The sequence below is a fragment of the Sciurus vulgaris genome, assembly GCF_902686455.1.
Source record: "Sciurus vulgaris genome assembly, chromosome: 3".
NCBI lineage: Eukaryota > Metazoa > Chordata > Mammalia > Rodentia > Sciuridae > Sciurus > Sciurus vulgaris.
The window spans coordinates 65,692,713-65,713,568 of NC_136463.1; the positions used below are offsets into that span (position 1 = coordinate 65,692,713).

General features: G+C 50.7%; 1 protein-coding gene across 3 annotated transcripts; it reads right to left on the reverse strand.

The window, feature by feature from the left end:
* Positions 1-88: 88 nt before the first annotated feature.
* ANKRD13B (ankyrin repeat domain 13B) lies at positions 89-19,827 on the reverse strand. Of its 3 annotated transcripts, none has more exons than XM_079130850.1 (15): positions 19,215-19,827; positions 6,448-6,583; positions 6,214-6,338; positions 6,084-6,129; positions 5,321-5,464; positions 5,041-5,176; positions 4,896-4,962; positions 4,058-4,139; positions 3,224-3,288; positions 2,866-2,996; positions 2,596-2,753; positions 2,322-2,474; positions 2,036-2,199; positions 1,890-1,966; positions 89-1,497 (listed from the first exon to the last, which is right to left on the reverse strand). In XM_079130850.1, the coding sequence occupies exons 1-15, from the start codon at positions 19,326-19,328 to the stop codon at positions 1,269-1,271; spliced, it is 1,827 nt and encodes a 608-aa protein (XP_078986976.1). In that variant the 5' UTR covers positions 19,329-19,827; the 3' UTR covers positions 89-1,268. The 3 variants fall into 3 exon arrangements, with proteins under 3 accessions (XP_078986976.1, XP_078986977.1, XP_078986975.1); XM_079130851.1 differs by having other exon boundaries at positions 89-1,536; positions 1,886-1,966; positions 5,041-5,230; XM_079130849.1 differs by having other exon boundaries at positions 5,041-5,230; positions 19,215-19,825.
* Positions 19,828-20,856: the final 1,029 nt, after the last annotated feature.

The window sequence follows — 20,856 nt, forward strand, 5'->3', positions numbered from 1 at the left end:
AGAGCCATCCTCATACTGAGGTTCAGCAGTACCCAAACCTCTACCCACTGTGGGCATTCCTCCCCAGTAAAGTCAGGTAGGAAAATCCTCCAGTTTGAAGCCTCTTTTATTTGTGCCTCAGAATCGGTCTGGTGCCCCTGGCATCAGGGAAGGGAGTGGGAGTAACAGTTTCTCTTTGTTGCTTTATTCTTCTGTCCCCTTTTTGTGTCCCTTCTGAATCTCACTGGCTGAGTCAGAGAAGGTCGGTCCAAGAGAGACCAGAGACAGGGTGTACAGTGGGTCCCTTCCCCTGGTGGGCTCTGTGCTTCTCTGGGTGGGTGAGGAGGGGCAGGGGAGCCGGGGGTTAGCACCATTGGATGAAGGGTTTTACAGTCAGCCCCTGAATGGGGGCAATAGGGATGCACAACCACAGAGGGCTAGCAGCAGCTGGTGGGAAGGGGTGGGTGGTGGTGCTAGGGCCCTGGGCGACCCCTTTGTATTCAGTTTTGTGTCAGGTCTAATGCTTGCCCCCAGCCCAATGTGCCCTCCCCTAGCCCCACTGCTCTCCAAGGCACCATGAGGGAGTCAGGCCTTACCCAGGCTAGGGGGCCACTGTGGACACACTCCTTGATCACAAAGAGCCGTGCCTTGGAGATGGGGACTTCAACTATGTGCTGCCCAAGGCGAAGCTGGGACCACCCTGAGACCCTGGACGGGTGTGGGGGGCTGGGGAAGCCGGACACCCCGCTAAGTGCACTTGACGCTGAAATGCCGGGGTGGGGGGAAAGGCTGGGCCCTTGACGTGCTGGTTTGTGTCTGGGACAAAGCAGCGACACAGCACGCAGGGAGCTCCACTGCCTCCCAAGGGTGAAGAGCAGAGATGCAAAGGCTTCAGGGGCAGTGTCCCGGAGAGAATGTCAGTGAGCAGAGAGGAGGAGGACCGGCCAGAAGGAGCAAGGGATGGGGACATTGCTCCTCTAAGGAGTCGTCTCCCCTTCAGGACCGCCTAGCTCCACCCTTGAACAGTTTGGAGCCCAGAGGAACGGATTAAGGGCCAGAACATAGCAAAGCAGGGGGACCTGGCCGTGCCCGTTGCCTCTCTGACTGGAAAGCTACCCTGCGCCGGTGTCAAACCTCTCCCTGTCAAGTGCCTGCTGCGCTGCTACACCCTGGAGGAGGTGGCTCCAGACTTCAGACTCCAGCCTCAGTTCAGCAAGCGCGCCGGCCGGGGTATTTTCTCTCCCAGGTCGGATAGCATGTGGGGTGGGCGAGGGTTCCGGCAGGGGGCGCTACTGCTCGGTCAGCGAGAGCCTCAGGATACGCTCCAGCTCCTCCTCCTCCTGGCGCGCTCGCCGCCGCCTCTCCTCTTGCTCCTGCGCCGACAGTTCCATTGCCAGCCTCAGCTGCTCGTCGTAGCTCTGGAACACGTGGCCGCCAGAACCCCGGCCTGGACTGGACCGAGGGCTGGGCACCGGCGCTGGGGGCACAGGCTGGTGCTGCGGCGTGGGCGGGGCGCTCCTGAGGGCGGGGAGGATTTGTTGAGCGCTTCTGGCGCACCTGCCCATAAACCGGGCAGGAGATCTCAGGACAAGAGGCTATGGCCGTCCTGGCTCCACGCAGTGATGGCATATCCCAGCCAGACATTCAGTCTGATGAGGTTATGAATGCCCAGAGACCTCGACTTCGCCTGCTGCAGGAGTACTGCCCACGGAGCCAGCGCCAGGAAAGGGTAGACGCCATCTTGATTATCAGGTGGGGGCCCTCCTGAAGGAACCACCAGTCTCTGGGCCTAGCAGGGTCCCAGTGTCATCGCCCTGTGTCAGGGGTAGTGGGGTACCCTATGCATGGCTGTTGGGGTAGGGGGAGAGGACAAGTGTCTCCAAGCCCTCTTTGACCTAGCTGGTACTGACCTGTCCTGTCGGCGACCCTCGTAGGACATGGGGTGGGTGCCTGGCTTGCTGTTGGTTAGCGCCTCCCAGATGGTGACCTGGAGTGAAGAGTCTTGTTAGCTGGGCGACCCTGCACACGCGTGGCCTGGGGAGGCAGCAGGACGTACCTGGTCATACTCACTGCCCGCCTCAAGCAGGCTCTGCTGGATTGCAAACTGCAGCAGGTCATCATCATCATCACGGGTCGCCGCCTCTCGCTGGCCGCCCAGAACGCTGTAGCCTCTTGGGGCCTCGAATAATGCTGGGGAGATCTCACAACCACGGCACGAGGCTGCAGGGCATGGGGCTGGTCAGGCATGGTCTGGACCCACCCCTCCAAGCATAACTCGGTGTGGTGGGAACCGAGAGCAAGCCAAGGTCAGAAAGGAAGACCAGGGTGGGGGAAGTGCTCACTTGTGGAACTGGAGCTGCTGACACTGGAGGAGTCACTGCCTGGGGAAGGGGTCTCACTGCTGGGGCTGCCTCGCACCGATGGCACAGGCTCATCACAGCCATTGAGGTTCCCGAAGGTGATGCGGGCGTTGAGAATGTGGAAGATCGGGATTTCTGAGGATGAGGAAACCATCAGGTGCCACCACCTACCCCCTCTCAGGTCAGCTCCTCTGACCTCATCTAAACTCACCCCACCCCTCCAAAAGGGCTAAGGGAAATGTCGCTGGGGTCTCACCAATCTTCACCGGGAAACCAGGAGGCAGGCGCAGGGTGATGAAGTCCCGGAGCTTGGCGAAAAGTGCATTGCTGACAGCCATGAGGTCAATGATGGGGGCCACCTGCTCACACAGGGACAGGGGATGCTCCTCACACAGCCACAGCTTGGCCTTGAACCTGCCCCCCCAGATCCCAAGGGGTGAGGGATGCTTTAGGAAGCCATGACCTCCCAGCACCTCCTGAAGCCCTGGCCATGCCCACCCCTCCCCACCAGAAGCGGGGTTCTCACTTCTGTGTCTTGGTGGTCAGTTCCATGGGCCGGCCCATGTCCCGGTTGCCAAGCTCAAAGTTGGGGTTGAAGTACTCTTCTGCAGTGATGGCAGTGGGGTTGGCTTGGCTCAGAGTTTGAGTGATCAGGGTCTGTACCACAAAGAAGAACCATGAGCTCTTCTCAGTCCCTCATGCCAGGCCAGCCAGTTGATACCACAGAGCCCCCAGTCTCCCTGCTGCCAAAGTGGAACTGACATAGCCTTGGGCATTGTGGAAATAAGGTCCACATAGGTCATGCTAGGCAGGACACCTCCCAAGCCTCCTCCTGAACCACATCCACACCCTTCCACACAGTGAAACCCCTGGCACACACTCACCCCATTTTGGGGACCCCCATGCTGCTCAGCAATTCCCAGGAAGGACTGCAGAGGTGTCTTACAGCCTACAAGAAATGTGGAATCTCAGGGGACACTGTAGCCCTGCACATGTGGGCATTTCATCAGAAGTATACTACCCAAGACCTTGAAAGGAGGCTGGTTCCTGGGATGGGAAAATTGCCCACCCATACCACATACTCAGGTACCTTCATCTAAATGTGGTTGAGGACTCCATGGGCAGAGGTCAGGACCACTGCAAGCATAACTAGAATAAAAGTAGGCTTAGGGCCCAGGAGAAACTTCCAAAAGTGCCAGTCTCCAGCACAATGATACTGGGACAGTAAAACACCTCCCTTTGTTAAGCAGCTTTGGTGTCCATACATGTTTCCATTCAGGTACTTCCATATTAATGATTTCATTTTGTTCCCCTGTGTGGCAAGTATATGTGTTTCTACTTGCAACAGATTAGCTGATACTCAAATAATCAGGCGTGATACCAATGGGCACCCAGAATCATGGCAGAGTCCCCATTTTACCTATGCTACATCCTGCATGTGCAACATTTCCCTCCCCTCCTAAATGCAGTGCAGACCATAGTCATCAATTATAGCATGCCTTTCACTGAGCCCAAATGAGCCCTTAGAATTTTCCTAGTAGTATTCTAGGCAGCTGTACCAATCTTCAGGGCTTGGGACTGAAATTGAAATCTATTTCCTAAGTAAACCATCCTGGCTCTTGCTGGGCTGCCAGCAGGAATAAGAGTGGAGGTGCTCAAGTGGGAACTGATGCCTCTAGTGCCACAGCACCTCCTCCCATCTGCCATGGCCCCATTACCTTTGACCTTGCCCTTGTGCTGTTCTGAAAGGTGCTCTGTCCGAGTCCGAGTAATGAGCTCTACATTGGATGCCCCATATACCTGAGGACAGAAAGGAAAGGGTTCAAAAACAGCTCTAGAACCATCATCCAAGGAAATTCTAAATATTCTGTGTAATAAAGTGTCTGGGAGGGGCTCAGGGCTCCAATCTCCAGGACTTTGAGTAAATAAATATATGATATTGTTCATTCACTTATTCATTCAACAAACATATTTTGAGAAGCCTTTATGTGCCAGACATGAAAGTGGGCATCAGGGAGTGGTGAACAAGCCAGACACAATTCCTGCCCTCATGAAGGTCATATTCTAGTTGGAGAGACAATAAAATGCAGTTATAACTTCCAGCTTTGCAATTTGTAAGTTACAAAGACTGTACAAGGTCACTGAACTACTCCAAGTCTCCACTTCCTCATCATAAAAATGGGCTAATAATTCCTACTTCATGGAATTGCAAAGATTAATCGGGATACTATGGAAAGGACTCAGGAAACGTGTAAAATGGGAATAATAACAATACCTGCCTGAAAGGGTGTGGTCGGGATTAAATGAGTGTGTAGGTGTGTGCACTTGTGCACGTGTGTGTATATCCATACAGCCATATAAAATGTCAGACCAGTGCCTCAAAGTGGCTCAGTAAATACCACTCTAATCCGGTGACTGTGAGTCTAATGCTCCTTCCTCCTTGCAGCATTGCCTCTGCAAACTCCAAGGCTGGGGAAGCACTCTTAGGAAACCCCTGCCCAGTCTGCCATAGGCGAGAGAATTGGCTGGCTCTGGTGCCAGGAGCTACAGGCTTACCTTGGCTTCATATCCATTAACCATCTCTGTCTTCTCACTGCGCCAGCCCAGGATACCAGTCTTATTCCTGAGGAAGTAAAGTAGTTCAGGTGAGGTGGGCACTGCACAGCTTTGGCTCCAGGTGGCCAAGGCCTTGCCCACTTACCTCTCAAAGGAGATGTTCTTGGTATCAAGCTGTGTGGTGACCACAGGTGCCGTGAGCCGGCTCAACACCTGCTCCTCTGTGGGCTGTGCGGCAGCCAGCAGCAGCTCCCGGTCCTGCCCAGCCAGCGCCAGAGTCTCTGTATATACCACCCGGCGATCATGATCAATCTCCATGACCACAGCACTCGTGTCTGCCAGCCATGAGATAGCACAGAGGGGTCAGGGTGGCATGGGGCTGCCTTCCGTCCTCCCCACCCTTCCCCACCTCCTGCCTGCCTGACCTTGGCCCCTGAAGACGAAGCTGCGGTTCCCTCGCTGCCATGTCATGTGGTCAAAGCCCAGAAGCGTGGTGTCTACCCTCAAGTTCTGCCCGCTCTTCCACACTTTGTAGGTATCACTAGGGCAGATCTTGGATACCAGGGGCACTGGGTGGAAGTGGAGGTCAGAGGTGGCTTCAATTTACCTGGCCCACACAGCCTGGGCCAGCTCAGGGCATAAGAGTTGGGGGTCATTGGTATGTCCAGGAAAGGGAGAGGGAACTGGTGGGAGGGCAGCCCTTCCTCCAACCACAACCCTCCCCAAAAAATGTAAACCACACTTCATATACGAGCAACCTGAGGTTGGGGACAGGCGTGTCTCAGTCACCACTAAGTCTCTAGTAGCCACTGTGTGTTCATTCATTCATTCAACCTCTCATTCATTCTTTCAACAAATATTTATTGAATACCTACTACATTAGGCATTATTCCAGTCACTGGGAATACAACATTGAATAAGAGAGGACTCCTGCCCTCTCAGAGCTTACCTTCTAGCAAGGGGCGACAAGTAATAAACAAATGAGCAAATCAACAGAATGAAAGAAATAATAGTGGAAGCAAGACTGTGTGGAGTAGTCTGGAAAGACCTAGCTGAGGTGGCAGCATTGATCTGGGAGCTAAAGGGTGAGAAGGAGCCCCATGAAAAGCTATGGGACAATGCTCCAGGTAAGCAGACAGCAAGTGCAAAAGCCCCAAGGTCAGACAGGGCCCGTTCAGCCCCTCTTACCCCAGCTAGTGAACTCCCATTTCATCTCCACGTAGAAATCCTGGGCCTAGAGGATGAAAAAGAGTGGATAAGATGGCCCTGCAAACGGGGTGCAAGGGCTCTGGTAGGGAGCTGGGAGTCTAGGCCTTACTTTGCGCAGCTTCTCCAGGAGCACAGGGATGCCTGCCAATCGCTTTACCACCCGCTGGTAGTCGCGGTACCGCAGCACCAGCTGCACCAGCTCCAGGTCCCGGGTACTCACGGCTTCCTGAAGCACTGGAAAGGAAAGGCAGTGTTGCAGAGCAGGACCTGTTAGTCAACCTGAGGTGAGTACCTGATGCAGGGGAGACCCTGGCTGTGCAGTGGGGTGGGCAGGGGTACCTACCTGTCCAGCCGCTGCGATTCTCCCTGCCCACGTCTGCGCCGTGCGCCAGGAGCACACGGGCACACTCCAGGTGCCCCAGTGTAGTGGCCAGGTGCAGGGGAGTCCGACCACGGGGATCCAGCTGCTCAATGTCCACCTGAAGAAGATGTTGAAGTGTAGCCTTGGTCACTTCTAAAGCAGCTGACCTGAGTCCAGCAGCTCCTAAGCAGGAGTGACCCTCTGGCTGTGCCACCTTGGCCACCTCACAAGGCCATGGGAAAGACTGACATGATGAGCTTGGTGCCAAATGAATGGAGAGAGGCTTAAGAGACAGGGTAGAAAGTGAGGAAAGGGAGAGGGAGGGCTTTCCTCCCTTCCTCTCCACCTTCACCCCTCGCTGGGTTTCCTTCTCTAAGTTGAGTGCGCTGCCTGTGAAGAGTAAGCCTAGAATAAGCCAGAGAAGGAAGGGTGGTCCAGAAAGGCTATCATCCAAGGAGGGCCCCTAAGGCAGAACCCATCCAGGGATCCCAGACCACACCTTTAGTTTATATTACTAATATCACTGAGTGAAAGTTTACAAACAGGTACAGTAATATATTGATAGTCATGAAGACATATTCATAGTACAATTTCAAAGCCATGTTCTGTGCCTGTGGGACACTATGTATTAACATTGTGCATAAATCATTCTTTTGTGAATAACATGGTTACACTGCATGAGGGTTTTTGTTTTGTTTTGTTTTGGTGGGAGTGGTAGGGAGGATTGAACTCAGGGGCACTCGACCACTGAGCCACATCCCCAGTCCTATTTTGTATTTTATTTAGAAACAAGGTCTCACTGAGTTGCTTAGTGCCTTGCTTTTGCCAAGGCTGGCTTTGATCTCTCGATCCTCCTGCCTCAGCCTCCTGAGCCACTGGGATTATACGTGTGCGTGCTACCATGCCCGGCTCGCATGAGATTTTTGTGTGTAAAAAGCATATGTTTCTTAAACATAGATTAAAATATATCTTTGGAGTCTAGGACTTGTAGTTCAATACAATAAACTGATCATATGCATGTAACCCCTCTTCTTCCCAAAACCTGATTAAAATGCCAGTAAAAGTTTCTATTCCAACCATAATAAATTAAGTAAAGTGGGGCACAGTGGGGCAGGCCTATAATCCCAGCTACTCAGGAGGCCAAAGGTAGGAGGATCACAGGTTCAAGATCAGCCTGGGCGACTTAGTAAAACCCTGTCTCAAAAATAAAAGGGGTTGGGGATACAGCTCAGTGGTAGAGAACTTGTCTAGCAAGGGCAAGGCCCTGGGTTCAATTTCTGGGGTGGGGGAGAGAAGTGTCTATGCATATGTGTTTGGAATTATTGTTTTCCGGACAGGCAACAGGTAGTCTAGTACTAGAATCCCTGAGTTAAGAGAAACAAAGTGAGCCCTGTGATTTCCTTGGATTTCTGCCGCAGGGAACAATCCAGATTATGGTTCAGAGAGGGGAATCTCCAGCAGAGTTTGGTGGTCTCAACTGAGTTGAGGAGACAGGAGTTCAGGGAGATCGAGATAGCCAGAAGCTTCAAGGCAGAGTTGTAGAAAGGAGTGGACCTTGACAAAACAAAAAACCTCCTCTGCACAGGAGTCCCTTTGACTCTTTGCTGAATACTAAAGTTCACATGTGTCCAGTAAAACTAAAATGAGCCTGTGCAAAAAAAGCAATGATTTGAATTCTCAGACCTCACAGGAAGAGACATTCAAAACTCCAACCTGCTAGAATAGAGATTCTTTGTTAATCACCCAGCATTTTCAATAGAAAATGAACACTTCTGGGGTAGATGTGTTATGTTTAGTAGCAGGGCTAAACTATACCTAGAGAAAAGGCTCACTAGACCCCCATAACAGATTAAAACAGTCTCAGCCAAGCACAGTGGCACATGGCTATAATTCCAGTGACTCAGGAAGCTGAGGCAGGAGAATAGAAAGTCTGAGGTTAGCCTCAGCAACTTAAAAGAGACCTTCCTGCAAAATAAAAAATAGACATCATAATGATATAGAGAAGATCAGTGGAGAGAGATCAGTAAGAGGGGAGAGAGAAAGGAAGGGATAGAGACAGAAACAGGGAACGAATCTAACAGAATCATGTTATATACATACATAAATGAGCCAAAGGTAATATCTCATTTATGTATCTTTAAAAAATACCAAAAATAAATAAATAAATAAAGGTGTGAAAGGAAGGTAAGTAGAATAGAGGAGAGAGAAAGTGGGGAGGAGGAATGGGGATTGAAATAAAATTCCTTATATGTATAATTATGTCAAAAAGAACAGATATTATGTATAAATATAATGCTCTAAAAAGTTTTTGAAAAACAATTAAAAAAAAAAAAAGAAAAGACTGGGGATGTAGCTTAGTGGTAAAGTGTTCCTGGGTTCAATCCACAGTGCCCCAAGTAAATAAATAAGTAAATAAATAAATAAATAAAACAGTCTCAAAAGATCAAACTCATTTGTAAATAATTTAGTCTACAGAGCAAAGTCTAACACTCTTTAAAAGAAGACAACAAAATCCAGATGCTTAACATCATGATATTTACCACATCCAACATCAAGTTAAAAATGATTAGCTATGCCACAAAGTAGGAAAATGTGACCCATAATCAGAAGGAAAATCATTTAATAGAAGCCCATTCAGAAGTGATAAAGATAATGACTCAATATCCTCAAGAGTTTAAAGAATTTGAACAAGATGCTCATGAGGAGAGAAATAGGAGACAGTAAAAAGAACCTAATAATCCATCTAGAGAGAACAAATATAGTATTTGAAATGAAAATTTCCCTGGATTTAATTAATAGCAGAGTAGGTATTTAAGATTCCCTGCCCCACCCCCCAAAATCAGTGAATTTGAAAATAGCAAAACTATCCAAACTGAAGCACAGTTGGATTTTTTTTTTTTTTTTTTTTTTTTTTTTTGTGGTGCTGGGAATCGAACCCATGGCCTTGTGCTTGCACGGTAAGCACTTTACCAATGAGGTATCTCCCCAGCCCCAACAGTTGGGTTTTTTTTTTTAAAGTACTGAAAAAAACATCTAAGAGTCTCAGTCATCTATGAGGTACAACTGAGAATTCTAATGTGTGAGCTAGGCGTGGTGGTGCACACCTGTAATCCTAGCAGCTGGGGAGGCTGAGGCAGGAGGATCAAGAGTTCAAAGTCAGCCTCAGCAACTTAGCAAGGCCTTAAGCAGCTCATTGAGATCCTATCTGTAAATAAAATAATAAAAAGGGCTAGGAATGTGGCTTAGTGGTTGAGTGCTCCTGGGTTCAATCCCCAGTATCCCCCACAAAAAGAATTCTAATATGTGATTGAAGTCCTAGGGGACAGGATAAGAGTATAATTTAAAGAAATGATGGCCTACTTTTTTTCCAGATAAAACTATTATAGTGGTTTGAATGATAATGCCCCCTAAAAAGATATGTCCAAATCACATTATGACCCTCAAGACCCTTGCATGTGACTATATTTGGGAAAAGGGTCTTTGTAGATGTAATTATGTTAAGGATTTCAAGATGAGTTCACCCTGTATTATCCTGGTGATTCCAAAATCCAGTGATAAGTGTCTTTATAAGACTTATTTACACAGAGAGAGGAGAATGCCACGTGCAGTCAGAGGCAAAGACTAAAGTCACACAGGGATGAGCCAAGGAACACCTGGAGCCACTAGAAGCTTGACGAGACAAGGAAGCTGTCCGCCCTAGAGACTTTGTAGGGAGGACTGCCTTGTCAACACCTTGAATGTGGACTCTGGCCTCCAAAATTATGAAAGAATAAAATTTTGTTGTTTTTACCCACCCAGTTTGAGGTAACTTGTTGTGGAGACAAATGACAAATGTGCAGAACCAAGAAATCTCAGTGAACCCCAAGCAAGACAAACATGAAGAAAAATACAGAAAGGCCTATCAAAATCAAGTGCAGAAAACTAGTGACAAAAAGAAATTCTTAAAAGCATTCAGAGAAATGAAATCTTTTATGTATAGAAGAATAAATATGGGAAATACTACAAACTTCTCCATCAAAACTACACAAACCAGAAGATGATGCAGTGAAACCTTCAAAATGCTGGGCAGGGAGCAATGATCCATCCTAGAATTCTATATCCAGAGAAAATATTCTTCAAAAGTGGGGAAGAAATAAACATTTTTGCAGATAAACAAAAGCTAAGAGAATTTATTACCAAGCCCAGGTGCACTGATGCATGCCTGTATTCCCAGTGGTTTGGGAGGCTGAGGCAAGAGGATCACAAATTCAAAGCCAGCCTCAGCAACTTAGCAAGGCCCTGAGCAACTTAGTAAGACTCTGTCTCAAAATAAAAAAAATAAAGGGCTGGGAATGTGGCTCAGTGGTTAAGTGCCGCTGGGTTTAATCCCTGGTAAAGAAAAAAAAAGGAATTTATCACCAGATGTGCAAGAAATGTTAAAGGGAGTTCTTCAGGTAGAAAGAAAATTATACCAGATGGAAACCTGGATCTATACAAAGGAATGAAAAGTGCCAGAAATGTTAAATTTGTAAGTATAATAATGTCAGTAAAATATTTTAAACCCACAAGAATAAAGAGAAGAGATGTCAGGGGATGAGCAATTTCAGCACATCTTTAGAACATGGAATGAGGCCGAGACATCACAACTGACTTAGGGGAGCAAAGGAAGGCAAATCCAGGTAGTTACAGAGGGGAGCCCTGGGAATAGCAAGCTAGGCCTCCCCCGCACACACCCCTGAGAGTTATCAGACCGGCAAGCAGTGGGGGTGAGGTGCAGAGCTAAATACAGGAGGCTGGTTAAAACTCAGAACCCCTTGGCCCCTCTCCAACCTCATAAAGCTGTGAGGCACGCCCTACTCACCACAGAACATGAGATATACTGGACTCAGGGACACTGGCTACAGCAGACTATGTGGACATGCAGCTGAAAACCAGTGACAATGAGACCCAACCCCTTCCTTCACTGCTTTGGACCCTATTAGCTACTGGTAGCCAGACTGCAACCACCCGCAACCCTGCTAATTCCAAGAGTGGGGAAACCTGAAAATTCTTCTTTGGAGAAACTAAAGCTGGTTCCACAATGAGCAAGTCAGCTTGCCACCCAATCATCTCACAGGAGCACGCATGCATCAGTAAGCTGTACACCCTCTTTCTTAAATATGCCCAAATAGCCAAGAGCAACTGACACTTGAGGAAAGCTTCCACCATGAAATCAACCAAACATACAAGTAGACGCTAAAAACAGAGGGAACACCGTCAATGTTGGGAGTGAAAAAAACTTTTGTAGGGGAAAACAATTATTTATTTGTGTGTGTGTGCTACTGGGAAATGAACCCAGGGGTGCTCTACCACTTGAGCTACATCCTCAGCTCTTTTTATTTTTTCTTTTGAGACAGAGCATCACTGTGTTGCTAAGGCTGGCCTGGAACTTGGGATCTTCCTGCTTTAGCCCCCCTAGTCCCTGGGATTAGCATGTGCCACCATGCCCAGCTAGAAAACAGTAATTTGCACCTTAGAAAAATAAGAAAAGATCATTGAATTCACAAATTGAAATGAAACATCCAGACCTCCCACTTCTCCTGCTCTTTCTCTTGCCTTCTTCACTCCAGAAGGGTCTTTTTTCACCTTCCCTAACCTTCTTCATTTCTGGATAGCTGCGTCTGCCCCTCCATAGTACCTCAACTCGTATCATCTTCAGTTTAAAAAACACTAAGCACATGTTCTCCCACCAAGCTACATCCCCAGTTCCTCCAAAACACCATGGCAACTGTCTTCATGTCTTCTGTTTCCTTCACCTTCCACATTTAATCCATCAACAGAACCCGTGGGCTCTACCTTCAAAATAGATCTAGAGACCTCTCAGTTACATCACTGTCAAGTTACCATGATGCTAGCAGCCACCATGGCTCTCAAGAGACAGCCTCATAGCCCCCTCACTGGTCTCTTTACCATCCTAATCTCCCCATCACCCATGGTAGCTAAAGTTATCCTATAAAACGTCACTCAAGTCCTGAGGCACTTGAGCGCAAATCCTTCCAGTAACTTCCCGTTGTGTTTGGCATAGAATCCAACAGCCCCAGATTTCTCTTGAAACTCATTTACTCTCCTGCTGCCCCTCACTCCCGCTGCCCCTCACTCCTGCCACTAGCATTCCCTGGAACAGTCTCCTGCACACCTTAGTGCTGTCTTCCAAAGGTTCACATACTAGAAGCTTGAAGCTTGGTCTCAGTGTGGCAATGCTGAGGGTGGATTTTTAAGGGGCATAATGGGAAGTGATTAGGTCATGGGGACTCCATCCTGGGGAAGAATTAATACCCTCTCATAAGGGCAGATCAGATCTTGAGGGGCTGAATTAGTTCCCACGAGAACGGGTTGTTATAAAGTGAGTTTAGCTTTCTGCCTCTTTTTATTTATTTATTTATTTATTTTTTAAGTACTGGGGATTGAACCCAGGGGTGCTCTACCACTGAGCTACATCCTCAGCCCTTTTCATTTTTCATTTTGAGACAGTCTGGCTAAATTGAAGAGGCTGTCCTTGAATTTGGCATCCTCCTTCCTCAGTCTCCAGATTACCTAGGATTAGATTAGCTGAGATTATAGGCATGCACCACTGTGCCCAACACCTTTCTGGCTTTCTTGGCTCCCTCATTTCTACTTTTTCTCCCATGTGTGTTCCTTCCATGCATGCCATGCTCACCCACTATGCTGTGACATAGCTGGGGACCTGGGTCAGATGCTGGCACCATGCTGTTGGAACTTTTCAGTCACCAGCATCATAAGCCAAATCTCTTTTCCTTGTAATATACTAGATCTCAACTATGTGGGAGAATTGCTTTGTTTTGCTGGTGCTGGGGTTAGAACCCAGGGCCTAATGCGTAAGAGGCAATGCTGAACTCCTGAGTTATACCCCCAGCTCATTAGGTATTCTGCTATGGCACCACAAACAGGACGAGCTCTCTCACACACTTCAGGTTGTTGCCCAAATGTCACCTCCTTAGATTAGTTTGCCCTGAAAACCCATCAGAGATGACAGTTGCTACTTATCTATCCATTGTCTCTTATCCTGTTCTAGTTTTCTGCCAACATCCCATGCTTATTTACTTCTGCATTTTCTCCCTCACTTAGAATGAAAGGAAGGGGTGCTGTTTTGTTCACTGTGAGCTTCCCAGCCCCTAGACAGCACCCAACGAGTAACTGGTGTTTTTTTTTCTACCAGGGATTGAACCCAGTGGTACTTAACCACTGACTGAGCCCAGCCCTTTTTTTTTACTTTTTTTCTTTTTTCTTTCTTTTTTTTGTGGTGCTAGGGATTTTGTGGTGCAGGGCCTTATGCAAGGCAAGCACTCTATCAACTGAGATATATCTGAGTCCATTCTCAGTCTTTTTAATTTTTAATTTTGAGACAAGTTCTCACCAAGTTGCTGAGGCCGGCTTTGAACTTGTGATCCTCCTGCCTCAGCCTCCCAAGCCACTGGGTTTACAGGCATACACTACCACACCTGGTGGAACTGGTGCTTAATAAATGTGTTAAATTCATAGTTGACTATATTGAGGGGGCACAAGCAGAGGAAGGTAATAAGGTGTAAAGGAGATAAACCAAGGGAGAATTGTACACACATATTGTTTATAATTACAGAGGTAAAAAAAACAGAAGAGCCCAGAGTTCAAAGTGGTTGCCTCTGGGGAATGAGACTGGTAGATGGGGACCTGTGGAGTAAGGAAGGCTGCTTCTCATTAGAAGCCTTCTAGCAACAGCTAAATATTTTAGAATGTGAATACAGACGTCTTTGTTAAAAATAAGACATTTTAAATAATTTAAATTATATCATTTTTGTAACCTTGTGTTGGCATTTCTTCACTTTAAAATACACTGGGAGCTGGAAAAACAGGTGTCTCAACCTAAGTTATGACTTGGAGATGTGAGTGACGCCCCCTGCAGCTCCTCTGTAGCAACTCCTCACAGAGAAGGGAGCTCTTTGCCTGTCCTGGAGTGGGCTGGATCCCCCCACCCCAAGTCCAGACCTTGGTAGGGTCCTGAGCCCTCAGATGAGAATGATGGAGGATCCACAAACCCCTACTGGCCAGGGAAATCAGGAGGTGGCCTTCCCGTGGCACTAGAGTTGATCTACAAGGGCCTCCCCCAGCCCAGCCCTGCCCCAGATGCTACTGCTGCTGCTAACAAGGCCCCAGGGAGCTGGCAGGGCACCCTGCCCAGTCCCAGGGCCCCAGATGCTTCACACCCTCCCCCTTAAGTGCCTCAGCTCCAGGACACAGGGAGAGGTTGGTGTAGCCTGCCAGGTTGGTCTCAGCATACCTCACTCTTCAGAGGTGCATCCCCAGGGCACCACTGTTTACAGGGTCAATGTGGACCCCCCATGCATCCAGTCAGGCTCCAAAACAGCTCTCCCCACCTGCCCCGAGCAGGGCCTGCAATGCAAGTGGTACCTTGCCCTAGGTCCAGGTCAAGAATTAATCTCCTCTGCAAAGGCCTATAACAATTTAATTTCTGGAATAAAAAGTTTTCTCATGAAACCCAGCACCCAGCCCTCCCCACCAAGAGAATGGAAACTCCTCCCCCTAACAGACCTCAGTTGGAGTCAAAGGTGGTCTCTTTGGAGCTTGGGGCTGTGGCTTCCCGGACAGAGAGCCTCCCTGCCTCCACTCAGGAGCACTCATGCACATACGACACCTAGTGTGCATAAGTACCATAAGGAAACACACTCCTACATACTTCTGCCTCCACACACAGTACCTGTACACCCCTAAATGTACAAGCACATGAGTGCCCAGCTGCCCTCTGGCTCTGCAAAAGTCTATTCATGTACAACACAACACACGTGTTCACTGCCAGCATATCTGTACTAAACACCCCTTACACCCACATGTACTAGCAGGATATTTTTCAAACTCCTTTAGCATTGGCAAAATCCTTTTGTCAAGTGAAATCTTAAAAGCACACACCAAATGTATAGAGTAAGCCTGGTTGCTGGAGAAAACCAGCCCAGAGTATGTGTGGAGCCTGCTCAGCCTCTGTTCCCTTCCCAGCCTGAGGGAAGGTAGCTGGTGTTTGATTTGGCTATTGCTTCTGAGCTCTACCACTAGACATAGGATTAGGGACAGGCATGTCTAGGCTCTCTCAAAGAGCGGTGTGCAGAGCAAGCAGGGTGCTTCCCCGGGGTGTATAGGAGGCTCTGGGCAGCTGAAGTCAGTGCTGACCCTCCAGCTCTTCCCTCCCTGTGCAGCTGCCCCTCTCATCCCAGAACACATTGATTTTTGGTTTCTGGGGTTTGTGGCTCCTTCTCCTGAACATCCTAGCTCACCAGTTGTGGTGATACCCCACACCCAGGATTGCCCACTTTAGGGCAAAGAGGGGTTGCAGATGCTCCCTAAGGTCCTGGACACAACCAATACCTTTAGTAAGGCAATGTCTGAGCATTCAGCACCCACCCCCGCATCATCTAGCCTGCCCCTAGGTGAGAAGGATGAGCAGGAAGTACTGTAGCAGAGGCAGTTCCAGGAAGAAGAAAATGTTTCACTGGGACCACAGTCAGTCCCTGTTGCCAGAAGAATCCTGCTCTCCAGGCCCTCCCTGCACATCACCTCCCACAGGGAGCTGTGCAGTCTAACCCCTACTCCCTCACCCCCAAGGAACACTGGGGACTCATGACTCCAGAACCAGGACTGTGCCCAGCTGGCTGTGCCAACCTCAGAGCTGTGTCAGGCAAGCAGGAACTGGCACATTCTCTGACTACAATCAACTATCCCTCCTAACCTGGCAGGGTACCCAGCAACAACTGCAGGGTGCCAACTAGGCCCTTTCCCTTTACCCCAGCATCTCCAACCTGCCTACCACTCCCAGAAGAGCTACCCCGGGGCTGAGCAAAGTTCATGAACCTGCTCTGAAGGCTGCCAATGCTCTCCCCTCCTCAACCAGCCCACACTGCCAAGCTTGCCCACAGGAGGGCCTCTGCAGGGCTTTCTTGGAGTGAGAAAGAGGCAGCCATGCCAAGCGAAGCAGGGAAACCCAGCAGCCAAGTGCTTGAGGAAAGCTGGCTGTTTCCTGTAGTGGCTGGCCCCACAGAGGAACAGAGGTCAGGGACCCCCAGCTGGGATGCCAAGAGTCTACAGGAGTTTCATCATGTTGTCAGGTGGCTCACCCCAGGTCCGTCCCCTGGAGAAAACAGAGCCTGGTGCCCTGAAGACAAAACAGTGCACGTTTGGATGCAAGCATCACTCTGGTCAGTTCTAGAATTGGGGTGTAGTCAGGGGCTCTCCCACCCAGGCTGCATGATGCCCCCCTGGCTTCTCTGTTGTTGAACAAGGATTAACCTAAACTCTGCTCCATATTCCCCTGGCCTGGATTGAGGCAGGGCAGGTGATGTCTGTCTGTTAAGGAGATGTTAACTCATCTGGGAGGGGATAGGGTGAACCTGGTACCTGGTTTCTATGACAGCCTGAGAGAGGGGAAGTGGAATACACTCAGTAACCCCAAGCCACCTCTCCCTACAGCAGCTTGTGCTCCTTGCCCAGCCTCCCTAGGAAGATGGCTGCTGACTTCAGAACTGTCAACAAAGAGGCCTAGGTGAAAAGGTCCTTTCTTCCAGGGCATTCTGCCTCCCTCCAGTCTGCAGGAAAAGGACCACTCACGTGCCCAGGGCAAGAAACTGGAATTGAGACATTCTAGAGATTCATTCTCTAGCCTTCAGTCTAATAATCCTTGGACCTCCAGAAAATTCCTCTCAGATCATATTTAAATCCCTCCAGTTATAACTTGTCAGAGGCTTGTCTTCTTTTGCTCTCGGGAGAAAAGCAAAGAAGAGCCAGCGGACTGGCGAGGCTGTGTTTGAGCACCCTGCACCTTGCACTGTAATCCTTGTCCACACATGACTCCCCAGAACCCAGGCTCCTTGAAGGCGGGCACTGCTGCCTTATTTGTTCATCCTTGTTTGCCCAGGTTGCTCTGACCTCTCTCTACCAGGCCTCTTGTGGCTGAAAACCACAAAATGGATAAACCACCCACGCTGAGGGACAACTTGGGACATCTAGTGTAAGTATAGGTAGAAAGAAAACAGCCAGGTGCAGTGGGGCACACCTATAATCCCAGTGGCTCGAGAGACTGAGGCAGAATTACAAGGTTAAAGCAAGCAATTTAGTGAGGCCCTAAGCAATTTAGCCAGACCCTGTCTCAAAATAAAAATTAAAAGGTCTGGGATGTAGCTCAGTGGTTAAGTGCCCCTGGGTTCAATTCCCAATACCAAATTAATAAATGAAAGAAGGAAGGAAGTGAACACCTAGCCCAGCCCAGAGGTTTGCAGACCCAGGTTACCCTACTATTTACTGGGAATAGCAGTTGGATGCTGCACTGGCCTGGGGGTTCAGGGGTGAACTTCAGAGATAGCCTGACCCTCCCTAGCTCACAGTCTGATGTCCTATTCTCAACTCTTTCCTTGGGAATTGGACAGCTCCTCATACTGAACTTCCATGACTCAAGAAGTGGCCTTCAGAAGGTATATCCACACTATGAGTAACTCCTGAGCTAACTCCTCCCAGCCAATTCCCCAGGGTCTCAGACCCAACCAAGTCTGTAGGTCTCAACCTGAAACACCCAGGGCAAGCTAGACCCAGCTCTGGTCACTGCTGTCCATCCTGGGGTGGGTCTTCTGCACCACAAGTCCCTACCCGTGGCCTAAGTGCTAAAGAAAGAATTGGGGACTATCTGGGACCCATTCCTGCCTTTGTCCTAAAGAATGGCCAGGAAACTAGGCACAGTGGTGCACTAATGTAATCCTAGCAGCTTGGGAGGTTAGAGGCAGGAGGATAGAGTTCAAAGCCAGCCATAGCAACTTGGCAAGGCCCTAAGCAACTTAGACCCTGTTTCTAAATAAAACATATTTAAAAAGGTCTGGAGATGTAGCTCACTGGTTAAGCGCTCCTGGTTCAAACCCTGGTACCCACCCCCAAATGATCAGGAGACCCCACTCTTGCACCTGTCTTCCTGGAGGCCGGAGGCCACTACACCGCTCAAAGCTGCCTGACCCATTGGTCCACACTAACCAACAAGAACCAAGGCGTCTATTCTCTGGGCAGAACCTCAAGGTCTCCTGGGACCAGTGCCCCCTAGGTTTCTCAGCGCCTAGAAAGCAGGCCCCAGCACCAGAGGGAAGGAGAGCGCTTTTCAGCACCAGTACAAGGTTCTTTGAGGCCTCCCCAGGAGGGTCTTTCTCCACTCTCATTCGAGTCTTAGCTAGGGTCTAAGGGACCCAAGGGCTCTGCCAAATCTGAGCGAACAGAGAAAGCGCTCGCCAGGAAGGAAGAGGGCCCTGGGTGGGGCTGGGATGCCCTGAGTGTCACACAGCCTATTCCCTGACCTGTAGCCCCTACCCCACTCAGGCGTTTCCCACCTTCCCCCACTCACGCGGAGGTGTCGCGGCTCACGCGAGCTGGGGTGACTCTTTCACCACATGGAATACAGAGCCGGCAGTCCCTCCCCCCAGCCCTCACTGCCCCGACGAAGGAGGGGCATAGTGTCCCCTACCCCAATTTGGGAGGGCCCGGAACTCGTGTGGGCCTCCTGTCCCAGCAGGAGGGGAGCGGGCGAGGGCCGCTACCATCACCCTCTCCTGGTCAACAAGCACAAAAGCCGCGGCTGCAAACAAAGAAGAGCTGCAAACTCGCCGGAGAGGCGGGACAGCTGGCGCCGCGCCCCCTCCCCACGTCTGACGCGCGGGCCGGGTCGTGGGGTCCCCACGACACCCCGACAGCGCTCCTACCTGGCCCGCGCGGACCTCCTTCTCCAGCTCACGGTGGCGGTTGTGCCACACGAGGTAGTGCAGCGGGTACTTGCCCTCGGGCCCCTTCCTGGTGGAGGCGTTGGCAGGGATCATCGCCCGCTCCTCATGCCGGGGCCGCGGCGCCCAGCCCGGGTGAAGGGACGGCGCCGGAGTCCGGGCCCGGGGCCGCTGGGCGGGCGGCCGGCGCTGCCTGCTCGCAGGGCTGATGCTCGGGCATGTGCGAGCGGCAGCAGCGGCGGCGGCGGCGGCGGCGGCGGCGGCGGCGGCGGGCGGGGGCGACGCGCCCAGCGCTGTGCGGGCGGCGCGGGCGGCCGGCGTCCTCGCGGGGCGGCGGCGGCGACTGGCGGCGAGGAGAGGCCCCCACCCGCCCTGGGAGGGAGCGGGCACTCGGCGGCGCGGCGCGGACTCGCGCGTCGCCTCCCACACCCCCGCACACAAAGACTCGGCTCCGCGGAGGGAGCAGGCGCCCGCAGCGGGGGCGCTCGGGGCGCGGGCCCCGAAGACGCCGCCGCCGCCGCCGCAGGGACGTGCGCCCGCAGCCTCCGGCTCCCCGCAGCCGCATAGCCCGGCGCTCAGCCCGAGCGGCCGGCAAGGGATGCAGGGACGAGAGGGAGAGAGGAGGGGACCTGGGTGCTCGGGGCAGAGCTTGTTATAGCTCGGCTCCGCGGCATCATGGGGCTTGTAGTCCTTCTCGTGGAGCCGATAGTGGCGGGTGACCAGAGAGGGTCTCGCACTGTCTCCTGATTCTCTAAGAGTATAGGCAGGGAGTCGGGCCTGGCCGAAACAGAGGCACTCCCCTGACGCCAGGTGGGTTGGAGCACGCCTCTTTCCGTGGCATTTTGCCTTTTGCTCGAGGGGGAGGGGGACAGGCCACACTAGCGTTTGCGTTTGGGAACCGGAGAGAGGTTCGAATCAAGCTTGGGTCCCAGGGCACTTGAGAAGGGATCCACATTCCCTGGCGAGAGTGACTGATGCAGGACCCCTGAGAAAGATGCAGGGAATCAGTACCAGGGACATTGGAGAAGCCTGGGGTCTGGCACCTGAAATATTTCTCAAGATCTTCCCTACCCTCTTAGAAATGAACACGTATTCCACACATGACGTTGGAAAAAGGATTGCTCAGCAAGAACCAGAGTGAGGTTGGGCAGAGAAAGCAGCAGGTGGTAATTCCCCACCTCTACTCTCATGTGGACCTCTCAGTAAAGGAAGTTACTGATTCCAGACCGCTTCCTTCCTGGATGACCCAGGGCAGAGGTCCTTCCAGAACGGTCCCTGCAGAGGGTGTGGTAAAAGTGGATTTGGCCTTTGGAGCTGCCAGTTGCAAGGGCTGGAAGAATCCAGAGGCTTGGCCCAGCCCCTGGAGGGAAGATGAACTATGATGTCAGAAACCTGAGTTTGAATACCTTCTTCCTAATTGCTGGACCTTAAGCAAATGTTCCTACATCTTCTATTTCTCAGTCCACTCACCTCTAAAAACAGAGTGGATACTACCTCCTGGGGTGAGCTAAGGATAATAACTGCTCTGGAAACGGGCATCTCCCTCCCACAACCAGGCGAACTGAGACAGGTGGTACAACCAGACACTGACTGAGACAGGTGGTACAACCAGTGCCTTCTTGAG